Source organism: Antrostomus carolinensis, unplaced genomic scaffold, assembly GCF_000700745.2.
Source record: "Antrostomus carolinensis isolate BGI_N321 unplaced genomic scaffold, ASM70074v2 scaffold32496, whole genome shotgun sequence".
Lineage (NCBI taxonomy): Eukaryota > Metazoa > Chordata > Aves > Caprimulgiformes > Caprimulgidae > Antrostomus > Antrostomus carolinensis.
The window spans coordinates 5790-18264 of NW_010323052.1; the positions used below are offsets into that span (position 1 = coordinate 5790).

At 40.4% G+C, this 12475-nt stretch overlaps 1 protein-coding gene across 1 annotated transcript in view; it reads right to left on the reverse strand.

Moving 5' to 3' along the window:
• Positions 1–2175: 2175 nt before the first annotated feature.
• LOC104526911 (neuronal acetylcholine receptor subunit beta-4) overlaps positions 2176–12475 on the reverse strand; it is a 13126-nt gene continuing 2826 nt past the window's right edge. The window contains exons 2-6 of the mRNA XM_010170489.1: positions 10392–10537; positions 8533–8577; positions 8297–8406; positions 4339–5311; positions 2176–2316 (exon numbers count right to left, since the gene is read on the reverse strand). Of these exons, the coding sequence (XP_010168791.1) occupies positions 2176–2316; positions 4339–5311; positions 8297–8406; positions 8533–8577; positions 10392–10537 (1415 nt within the window). The remainder of the gene's footprint in view (positions 2317–4338; positions 5312–8296; positions 8407–8532; positions 8578–10391; positions 10538–12475) is intronic.

Sequence of the window (12475 nt, forward strand, 5' to 3'; positions counted from 1 at the left end):
TACACTGCACAGTGCTGGCAGCTGCTCTGGCTTCCCTCTGGCTTCTCTGTAAGCAGAAAAAGCTGCTTAGCAGCTGGGGCAGTGTGTGCACATGTGCTTGTGATTTTCTCTGCCATGTCAGCTCCCAGCATATAACCTAACACAGAGGAGCATCTCCCTGTGTGGGTGAAGGCACCCTTCTGTTCCCGGGGGGGGGCTGCCTGTGCCCCATCTCCTCTCACAGCTGTTTCAGTTGCCTGCAGAGAAATAGCTCTGCTCTCTAGGTCTGAGACGGAGAAGATGACATTTGAGGCAGGGAAAGCAAGTTTGACCTATTTAAACTTTACACTGTCCAGCAGTCACGGTAGGAAATGTCCAGAACGGTTAATGTCTGGGGAGATGACCAGAGCATTGCCACCCTCTGTGAGAGGAGGGTGTGGCAGCTTCTGTAGTCACAGGGCACACCTGCATTAATAGGGCTGTCCTGCAGTCATCCTTCACCTTCTTGCCCTGTCTTCAGTGATGGCCACAGTTACAGTGTGTAGAGGAAGGGGAATGGAAGGGAAGAGGGCAGTGTTAACAACCATTCCTTTTTCCAGCATATGACCTAGGGGAAATGCCGCTGCTCACATAGCCTCACCCACCCGGCTTCATTGTATCTTCCCTAGACTGCTGTACCCTAGGCTGTGCTGCACTGCTCCGGCCCCTGGGAGGGCCCTTCCAGCGCTCAGAAGTCGGGGTGTGTGGCAGCAGTGCTGGGGAGTTCAGTGCATGGGCAGGCAGGGAATGAACACAGGGATCAGCAAAGGTCCCGGAGTTGCCCTGAACAATTGCAAAGGTGTTGGTGTAGCTGTTTTGGCATGTCTACATCTATGTAATTATCTGTAGCTGCCCGGGAACGGTGATCTAGGTAGAGATGTAGCTCAGTTTTGATGAGAGCAAATAGAGCCAGAGCTGTCTTCATCTGTGGCTTGTTGAAGAATGCCAAGTCTAGTTGTCAGCTAGTCCTCACCTGGGACAGGTGAACCTCAAATCCCCTTCAGAAGCAGCAGTGAATTTTAACAGTTCATTCACTAGTCATTGGTTGTACCCGTCAATGGTGGTAAAATTATGTGTTCTGACAACACCCCAAGGAAAAGCTGAGATTGGTTTAGCTTGAAAAATGCCAGGAGCCCACTTCTCTTTTTGCAGGTTACAAGCTACCTGGAACAAAGTGTGGTGGGATTGTCCTGTGACAGAAGTCTAGGGCCTTGATCTGTCCTTTGCCAAAGGCTTTAAGACTGTACATGCATTATGTGCTTTCCTAGCTCATTTGTTGAGGATTATATTTAAATCCGCATTAAAATCTCCCTGGCAAAATATTCAGGTTTGTTCTCAGGTGTCTTCTCATTCTAGCTGCCTCTCACAGTTGTCTTCTCTAGAGGCTTTCCTGTGCTCCTAGCCTTAGATTCGTGAAAGTGTATAGGAACCCCAGTTACATAAGCTGTTAAGGTTGCAGGAAGATTTCCGGACTTATTCTTTATAAAGGAAAATTTTAAATTTTATTTATATTTCATCATTGAACACAGTATATAAATGTTGGTTTATCATATATTAACTTGACCTCTGTTGATCAATCAGCTTCCAGAGATGGCAAAGTGAGAAACCTATTAGTGGCTGCCTCAGAAGTATATATCTGTATCTATTCAATTTTAAATATTGTACTCAAACACCTAAACAGTGATTCCACCTGTAAAGCTCTTTATAAATCAGACACAAATGGTTTTGATGTGTTTGAAGGAAATAAATGTCATAGCAATACTTTCTTTGTAATAGGGAAATTGCAGTATTCTAAGGAAAGAAAATGTCCTTCCTGAGGCAATGTATGTGAAACACTTCTTAAAATAATAATCCTTGTGAGCCTGGATGGCATATTGTACAGTAAATGCCTTTCTCTGTAATGTTCAGACTTCAAATAATTGAAAAAAAAGGCCAAGATATCACCAGAAGTACTCAAGTAATCGAAAAAAATAATAATTTTCTGTTTGTTTGGGGTCTTTTCCCCTATCACAGTAAGTCAAGTTCTACTTTCCATTTCCCGAATCGAAAGCTGATGTAAGAGAAACTCAGCTGGCATCTCTGTGGATTTAACAGAGGGAAACTGAGGGCACAGTGAGACCTAACACCTGGGTAAATATTAGCAATTTTAAATTACAACTAAGGGTTCATGGCAGCAGTGTGGTTTTGAAAAAGTGGCTGCAAAAATAATCCAACAGTCCCCAGGACACAAACAAGGACGAATATCCAGAGAAACAGCCTGTCCACAACCATGGCAACATACTTCCAATCTTCAATGACCTGAAAGAAAAAAGACAATTAAAGATATTAGCAATTAGTCATATTCTTTTGCTCTTCCCCTTGCTAATGCCGAATTTTGGTTTATGAAAATAAAAGGAAACAAATCTCAAGGCTCAGGGAATAAACTGACTAGGCTTGCAAAGGGATTTTTCTCCTACAACCATTCTGGGTGCTGGAGAAAAGTGCTGTTAATATTTCTTGGCTGTCTTGGATGCATCAGGTACTGAGCCTGTCTGCCTGGTGGAAGCCAGTCCGGAAGGACCCACAGTACAATCCAATTAAAGATTTTTTTTTTAATTTTAGTTTGCAGATGCTATTAGTCCCAGTGGACAAAAATAGATGGTGTTTACTGCTGTTAAACAAGGTTAGCTTCAGAGTTCTTTTCTTATCAGCAGTCATCTTAATCAAGGGTTTTAATGCATATTAATACTGTTGCTTTTATTAAAATCCCTTTTTGCCTTGCATTTGTTGTCTGTGAAAGTCATGGCCTGAGATTCTGTTCTCAAACTGAAGTGACTATCAGGCTCTTATTGTAAAGGGGGAATATATCAATCTTCATTTGCATCTCAGGAGTTATTATTTTTTCCTCTCTCATTGATTCTAGTTACACATGGGACATCTTCACCTCAGTGACTTACTATGCTTGTCGGTTATCTCATGTCTTATGTTAGAACATTACATATTTTTCCTTCAGTGCACACTTTTAATTTGCACTGCTGCTAATGGGAATTGTGCGCTTCTGAAATCAGACTATAGTGATTGTACATGAACAGTTGTTATCAGACCGTGATAATGAAGAAAGAGAGCAGAGATTAAAATTACCAGTCTAGAAAAGTGGTATATAATGTCAGAGGACCCTGTGTGAAAAGCACTCAATTAATTTTTAATGTATAAAATACCCTTGAAAATTGTTCTTAATATCAAGTGGAGGCTTTGGAGATCCTTTAGTATGCAACACATTCTTGCGAGAATTTCTGAGCTATTAGAATTTTTTCTGCTCTATGAAGTCTGCTTCTGTTCAGTCACTTGCAATGTTTACAAGCTCATGTCTAATGTTAATAGCTAATGATCTTTATTTATATTGACAGTAATTTCAGCTAATAGAAAACATGAACTACTCAGTGGCATGCTCCTCAAGGGACTTCTGCAAGATTAGAAACCAGACTTTATTTAATCTGCCTGGCTGAGGGAGGGAGAGACAACAGGAGTAGAGAACCTGAGTCAGGATCAGAGAGAGGACTCTGTTTTTTCCTAACCATGGGTGCTTGTCTAAAGAAAACTCTGAACTAGCCGAGTTTTTCCTTGCATATTTACAGTGTATTTATATCAGCTCTAGTGATGAATAGGCAGATGAATAGGGCAGCAGCCACACTGCTTAAACACATCCTGGATAAAGTACTTCTCATATCCAATAATGAGTCTGATTTAACTCAAGTGAAAGAAGTGTCACTTCTGCTGGCATTAGGATTTTGATCCTACCCATTGTGTTTGCCATATATGGACAGATATCTTAGCCCAGAGAGAGCGTTTGCAAAGGCATTTTACCAGTTTTACTAAATCCTCCTTCTATTCCCAGTTAGGTAAATAAATGCTTGAGCTTCAGGTAGATTGTTTCTTGTTCACATGGCCTGGCCATAGGTTGAGTCACAGTCTTACTGAATACAATGGGGAAAATATTATTTTTCTGACCTGGAACTAAATGTTATTTTTTTCCTCTGCCAAACAGTACTTGAATGCGACAACACAGATTTTTCAAAGGTGTTTCATGACTTACTGGGCAGTCAGCATTCTCTCTTTGCAGAAATAGCCATTCCAGGAGAGTATCGGTGTTTACCAAATCACTATTCATTAAGTTCTTTTAATGGTAAAAATTATTTCCTCTTATAAGCTATAGCTAGAATCTCTCCAAAATCTTTAGAATAGCTAGGGAGTTCAAATGTGCTTTCTGAAGAAGAGTGTGTTACAGAGGAGGACAGGAGATGAAGTTTTCAAAGACTAGGATGATTTCTCATTTTTACTTACACTCTGGTCGTTGTCATCGTTTCTCATGTGCTCTGCTATAAAACTGACTCCGTCAATTGCTTCTTGGACTTCAGGAGAAAATTTTGTGCCTGTTCTTAACCTAAAATCTCGATGGCTGCTGACATTGTCAAGAGTCTCAGTGACTTTCATATCACATTTTTTAGCAGAGGCTGTGTTCAAAAAATAGGTAGAGTTCTTGTAGAAGTCGGTTGGGTCCATACAGGGAGTCTCTGCTTTTGTCTTTTTGCAGTTGCACAGCTTTTGCTGTGGAGAATTATTTTCTGGACGCTTCATGAACAGATAGGCTGGGAGTCTTTCAAGGAAAACCAGCTTTACCCAAGGGGGCATAGTGTGAGTACTTGGAGATCTGTGGTGGACATTGAGTACACAGACACTGGTAACTATTGAGAAGGTCACTAGTACCATTGTAAACATGAGATACTTCCCAATCAGTGGAACGTCTAGAGATGTTGGAGGGACAATTTTGGAGATCAGCAGCAAGAACACAGTCAAGGCAAGCAGCACAGATATGCATAAGGTCATTTTTTCACCACAGTCTGAAGGCAAGTAGAACACCAGGATGGCTAAGGATGTGATTAGCACACAGGGAATGATAAGATTGATGGTATAAAAAAGAGGTTTCCTTTTAATAATGAAGTCATATGTCACATCGACATAATTGGGATCCAAAGGGTTTACAGTCCTTCTTCCTGGGAGGGCTACAATGTCCCACTCTCCACTTGGCGTAAAGTCGTCCATGCTTGCCATGGAAGTTTTAAGCACCATATCAATTTCTGTATGATCATATGTCCAAGACCGGAACTTTAATGTGCAGTTTTGTTGATCAAATGGGAAATGCTTAACTTCAATCTTGCAGGCGCTCTTGTAAATGGCTGGTGGCAGCCAGCGAATGCTTCCATTATTCTTTACAATTGCATTTGTGTATAGCGAAACTTCATATGTGCCATCCGCACTAATGAAAGAAGAGGAAAGAAAAAGGAGAGAAGATAATAAAACATGAAGAGGAAGAACATAGTTCAAAACAGAAGAGCTCTGATGTTCTGGGTCTTGTGGGCCTCAGCTGTTTCTAGAATCAAAGTTTAGTAGTATTTTGATTTTGAAATCCATGTTGTAGGCAGCTGTAACTTGACAGGGAGAGTAATGTATGCATTTCTCCCTGTCAGATAACTTATATTTGATCCAATACTTAGAAAAATAATTTTATAAAATTATAATTTCTCTCATATATACATTATATATGTTATCTCTGTTTCATCCAAATAAAGTATTTTGTAAATGTTTGTTGAAGTAATTAAGGCTTACTGCATCTCTGAAGTCTGAGTAAAATGAGATCATCCAGCAGGAAAATGGAGGTACCTTTGATCTGGAACACAGCCAGTGCTAAGAGCACACAGAAACACTCCTAAATGACTTAGGCAAGGAAATAATGATGAGCAGTGTTAGTTAGAACTGCAGGGAGAGTGTAGGCAGAGGAAATGTAATTATATGGTTTATAATTTATTGCGTCGCTCTAGTTAGTGTTTTCTTATTACAGAACCAGAACAGACAAGCCCTGGTGTTCTTAGTGCCCACAAATAATTTTGTCTTTTTATCTTTTCCAGCTGCCAAACTTCTACCAGGCAAGTCTTCCATGTTATGATGGACCCTTTAATTCAGGGAGAAGATCATTATCAGTGGTCAGTATCTTCTCCTGTCCAGTGTTTCAGGGCAGATAACTTAGGGCTGTTTAACCTAATAAGTATCTTGAGGTAGAAATGTGAAGTGGTCAATTGCTGATAAATATTCTTGAAATTTAGTGTGAGCATATTCACTGTGTCTTCTCAAGTGTGGTATGCAACACCCTTCACTCAGCCGTTTGGGCTACTGAAGGAAAGTAACAGTAGGAAGGAGGAACCATTAGTGGCTGTCTTTCTTCGTTAGACTGCACAGAGTCGTCTGGACTAGATACAACCCACATCCCTTCTGTTTGATAAGCAATTATCTATGTAAAGAAATGCACGTAGCCTAAAGACTGTATGTTATCTGCAAAAATATGAGACCAAACTCACTGCAAGTGTACACAAATGAAGTTCAGCTGACTATAGTACCCTTTTATTTGAGTGGAAAGATGCTCCTTAAGGGTTAGTAAAAAGTCTAACAAATCACTTGTTTGTTGACATCATGAAAAACAGAGCTATTTCAGTGCTGAGGTTGATTTTTTTTTCCTTATCAGAGAAGTGCTACAGGTATCCAAGGCTTGGCACTTGTGTAGCTGTTCTCCAGATCTGTTACATTTGGCCCTGGAAAGCTCTCATGTTGCAAACCTTGGTGCCTGGCACTGAGCTGAGACCCTTGTAGCTGATTGATGTAGGCAGTGAAACAACCAGGTGCAGAAGTGACTGGCCACAGCATACAAGCAGCCAAAAAATTCATTGCCAAAAAATTTGCTATTTTTCAGTAAAGAAATTGTATCTTATTTCTCACCTGTCTGTATCTCCCTGAGTTAGGTTTACCATTATACCATACAATATACTGGGTAGACTCCTGGGCTGAGAATATGTAGGTTCTACTGCCGGCTGCCCCTGGCTCAGCCGTGGGACAGAGGCTGGGCTGCTGGTGCTGTCCCAGTAGCCTCTGCAATCCTGTGCCTGGTCTACATATGATCAGAGCTGTGGGGCATGGGGATGCTCTTTGTCTTTTCCTTAGCATCTTCTTGAATTGTCTGATGCCTATGAAACACTTCTTCAGCAGCAGAAAGTTACAAGGGATTGTCCTTTACCTAAAATTTTAATTTGCAGTTTTGCACTAATGTAAAAATCCAATATGGTGAGGCTAAAAGCTTGTTCCCATACATTTAAGAAGCCTTTAAAAACTGTTTCTTTCCATTCTTTCAATCCATTAAATTGTATCATTGGGGAGTGAGGAAGAAAGAAGCAAAGGGCAGAGGCACAATTTACAGAACGAGATTTGACCAGGCAGAGTACATCCTAATCCACTGTCTGAATTATTCTGTGACTAATACAGTAGTTTTAAGTATTTCTCAAATCTGATTTCCAGTAGTAGGATTCCAGGGACTTAACTCAGTTATATATAAACTTCCCAGGTTTCCCATCTGTATATGTTCGTAAACTGTCATGTGTTCATGAATTAATTGGTTTTGAAAGTATCATGAAAGTATATGATAACTTTTAATTTTTTTTCCCCCAAAGATTTGATATAATCCACCTCAAGGCTTTGCTAGAGACTTAAAAACAAAAAAAACCCAAACCAAAGTTGGGAGTTAGCTATTTGTTTGAAAGAACCGAAGAATGGTCCAGCAGCAAGCTTTTATTTTTCTCAGTACTGTAAAGCAACAGGGTCAAATGTTGACAGATTTATTATATATTCTTATAATTGATTTTTTAATGTGTTATGAAAATAGACATAATCTGTTTTTGTAAATGAATATTAACTCACGGAGTTTTGGTACATGTGAACTTTGTAACAGATTTATGTCCTGGAGTCTGTGGTAGAAGGTGGTGGGGTTGCGGGGGGAGAGAAGTAGGAGACAAAAATATAGCTCAGAACCTAAGATGGATCTGGATAGAATTCTAGTCTTCTTGCAAACGTGGCCATTGTATGGCTGGCGCTTGTACTTACAGTTCATGCTTTCCATACAATCTAGTCCAGTCTGATACAGAGCTGTGTCTCAGTTGTGAGCCTCGCCACGGATCCTGTGGTGTTGTAACAGCTCGCACTGCACACATGCTCCAGATCTGCTGGAATGTCTTTAACCAGGGCCCTGATTTTACTAAAAGTAAATTTGAGGCCCAGTCAGATACACTTGATACTGGTTAAAAGTTATAAAATTAAGTTTTAGAATTTTATCAGACCTACTTCATTGGTTCTGATGCTTGTTTCTTGATATGTGGTTAAAATTTTATTCACTGTCTGCGTAAATTACAAAAGTTTTACTTACTTATTGTAAAGCACAACGTCTGGCAGCCAGATGTGTTTTGCAGGTATTCTCAGCTTGTTTATTCCATCATAGTCAGAGGGCTTCCAAGCCAAACGATAATCAATCCACTCCTAAGAGAAGAATTGTACAGTAGTGATGGGAGTGTCCAGACCAGCACTAACAAAACAATCACTGAGATGGAGTGAAAGCAGTCACATTTGTGGTTTGCAAGAGCATGCCTCTGTGGGTTTGGTTACCTGGTTCAGCCAGACATTTGTAGTCATGATCTGCTCCCGTTCATTCTGCAGGGGAAAAAGAGAGAGAAAAGTTGTCTTCTAAAATGTTTCCCTTTATTGCAGTAATAAGATTTATTCAGTGTGCTTTTGAGGATATTTCTAACTGTACAGAATGATTTCACCTAGTGTATTTCAAGACAGGTATTTCTCTGCTGGCAAGATGGCCAGTCTTGTGCACACACTGATGGTAAATAGTAACTCCACAAGTGTAGAGCTCCAAGGGGCTGTTAACAAGGACAGTTGTGACTGGAGTGAGTGTGGCTATTTAGGAACAATTATCACCGCCCTGCCAAGCTGATTTGCTCCCCTTCCATTGGATTTGATTTGAAACAGAAGGCCCATTTGATCACCAGGAAGGCCTAGATTAACTTGTGTGAGGTTTATGTAAGATTTGCCATGTAAGCTCTCAGCTGACAGACTCTGCTTCATGATACTGCTGTCTCTCTGGACAGCAGTCCAGAAAAGTCTCTCTGTAGCAGATCTGTGTGGCTGGGGCTCTACTGAAGGGACAAGGTAGGAGGTCAAAGAATCAGGAGGATTTCTGCAGGAAAACAAGTTAATTTTCTGGTCCTGAATATGCTTGAGATTGTTAGAGCCTATAAGATGCCTAATTTTGCTTTCTGCCCGAAGAGCGAGGATATAGAGGGATAGGAACTGAGCTGTGCCATTCTTAATCCTTGTCTATTCATCTACTCTGTTTAGGTTGTTGATCGATGGGGGCTGTGGGGGCAAGAGATTTCACTTTTTAGTCCCAGAATCTGTAATCTAGGAGGACACTGTGCTAGTGGTGGCAGTGCATTGAGTGAGGAGGCATGTCTGTGTCCAGGTGGAATTCTTCAGGAAAGAGGGAGCACTTGTCCCAGACTCATCTGGTATACATGACAGTATATCCGGTATGCATCAGCCTTCGTGTACGTATGAAAGCTCATCTGTCTATATAATTTCCCTTATATTCCATCAGGATCTCTCTCTTTTCCTCTTGAATTTCGGAATATAAATTATGCAAACTTTAAAAATTTGCAGCAGTCCAGTCACTGGCCCATACACAAATTCTGTCACGGAGGCAGTCATCTGTATTCTCTTTTTCATCCAGGGAGAGAGCAGCAGAGCTGAAAGCCCCGATTCAGGAAATTATTCCCACTTATGTGTGGGTCTTGTTCCCACTGCAGTTAATGCTGAGCCTCTCTCAGCACTGAGGTGTGTGCTTGTACGTTGGAAGAATTGTTAAACACATGCTAACCTGGGGATTAAAAATGTCTTTCAAACCCATTCAAGTAATTTTTATTGAATATGAGGAGTTGCTTACATGAGAATTGTTTTAACAAAGTTAAGCAATTCCAGCCGGAGCTAAAGTTTCTTTTTCTTTACAAGTTTTCACCATTCTTTGCTGATATGCCTAATATGCCATGAGATTTTGAGCTGGCTTCATAGCTTGTTTCAGGCCATTCAACCACATTTCTTTGAGGCAAGCAGCAGCAGAGGGTTTAGCATTGTGTGCACAGTCTGGGATAGATCCTGACCTGCTGTAACTTACTGTAGCTGGACTGGAATCAGTGGAATGATTTTGATTTTTCGATCAATGGAGTTTTGTTGGATGAAGATCTGGCCACTGTCCTTTATTGCTTAGGCATAGATTGATCTCCCTGTTATAGCTGTGTTCTGAAGTATAAAACCAGTAAACCACATGTGTGGGCCCTGCCTACTAAGTTTTATTATGTAAACTAGAAAATAACAGGGACATAGCAACACCAATATGACTTTTACTTAGAGTGCTGTGCAGGCAGTAATGAATTAAAAGGCGTAGACTAATTTGAACTTACCACACTGATGAGCTGTGCCAGGGAAACGTGCAGTTCTATAGATACCAACTGGGATGAGTTGACAGCTGGTCGAATTAACTTATTGTACCTGTCAGGACTCAGTAGGTGGTTCATTAGCTTTTCTTCAGCATCTGCTGCGGTGCTTCCTGTAAAACATCAGATAACAGGATTGTAGAAGAGAGACCAAGTGAATTTCTGTGCATCAGATTGTCTTCATGAAATAATGAGGGCTTTTGATTTTCTAAAGACTGTAGGCTTGCATGAACAGAAGGATACGGTGCTTGCCCCAATACCTGTTCTGCTGAAGTCGACTGTCTTTCACAGAGTACAGATCAAAGCAGATAAGTCAGAACTCTTTGGTTTCTTTCGCAGTAAAATGTGAAGCTCAAGGTGTTACTTCTGGGAGTACATTCAGAAAGAGAAACAGGGAGCAAACCACCCTCTTAATAACAGGAAGAACGTTTCAAAGATCCAAATGAGGGGAGTCAGCCTGTGACTTCTTTCTTGAGCGATGTAGGAGACAGAGTTACAGGCACACGTACAAATTGAAAGACTGATCTGTATAGGGAAAACCAGGGGATGAGCTGCAGGAGTCATCATGGTTTTTTAATGATTGGGAGCTCTTTGGTAGCTAGTGATGTTTCTATTTCAGAATTACTTTATCTGAAAACCTGAGGCAGTATGTAAGCCTTATTTTATGTGGAAACAAAGCCTGATTTATGGACTAGCACAAATACTGTAAATCTTAAATGGCCAAAGCTGGAGTTCAGTGACTGCAAAATGTAATATCTGCAGGATACTATCAAGCAAGGCTGAACATTCTCCATTGAGCAGAACAGTTTATGGCATAACCCCAGAGGTAACTGCATCTGTTCTCGTTTCTTGCATGGGCTTTTAAAAGTCGTTCTAGTGGACTTTTCAAACCAGTGTTGCCCACATGATAATATTGATGACTAAGGTCCTGGTAACATCCTGCCAACAGAATTGACCCAGAGAGATTCTGCTGTTATATTGGGTAATCCTGTGTTGTATTATACAGCTGACAGTGATGGACACAGGTGTTAATGAAAACAGATTCTAATCCAATTGATAGAACGATTCTTCTATAGGAAAGAGCACCTAACTCAACGCTAGAAATTGCAGAAATGAGGATAGTGTCCCTAAGGCATACTGGCTTCATTATTACCCAGAGCAGTTCCACACAGTAAAAAACACTGGCCATGCAAATACTTTAAATTTGCAGTATGTTAACTTGTTCTGGTTTTTTATGTTGTAGCATGTCCACGAGATCCAGAGAAAGGGAGACATCAGAAGGTCAGGATCACATAAGCAGCCAAAGTTTGTGTGCATTTCTAGAAGGTGCCTAGTTTCCATGTGAACTGGGCTGTAAATTGCTAAGGGGAACAAGTCTCACTTGAAACTTGCTACTTCTGATGAAAAAATACTATAAGAACTTCTTGTTTCTGATCCAGTAAGAAAGTGAAGAGACATAAAAGGAAACATAATCAAACAGATTGTTCACATCTAAGAACAGCTTTTACTCAAGGTCTGGGGAAAGGTTAAGATAAACACTAGGCTTGTTTTAATTCTTTTAAGACCAGCATAGTCTATGGCATTGGCAGCACAAGTTCTGGCATGTATACTTAACCATAACATTGCTCTTTAGAATAGGCTTCTCAAGTACTTCCCAAGCCATTTGGGAAAACAAAATTGGATGAATACATCTGTGTTTGTCAGGTTGGTTTGTTTTCTGATTCACACTTACTTTGTACCTCCCTGCAAGTCATTATAAAAGCCCTAGTGTGATATTTTACTATTACATTTATTCTTAATGTAAGCCTGCCTAATCAAAGGCTTATCAAGCCAGAGCTATGCTGATCCTTGCTAAGCTCCCGATTCTGTTTTTTCTTGTGTTTTGCAATCAAAATAGAGCTAAATTTTATACTGGGAAGAAAATGGGGCTGCACTCTAGGAATGAGTCGTTCTGTGTTTGTAAAGATAAGTGAGATAAGCCTTGTGGTAGCTAAAGAGAGAATCTTGGTTAAACTTATTTAACTCTGTTGTTTTTTTTAACAAATATTCCT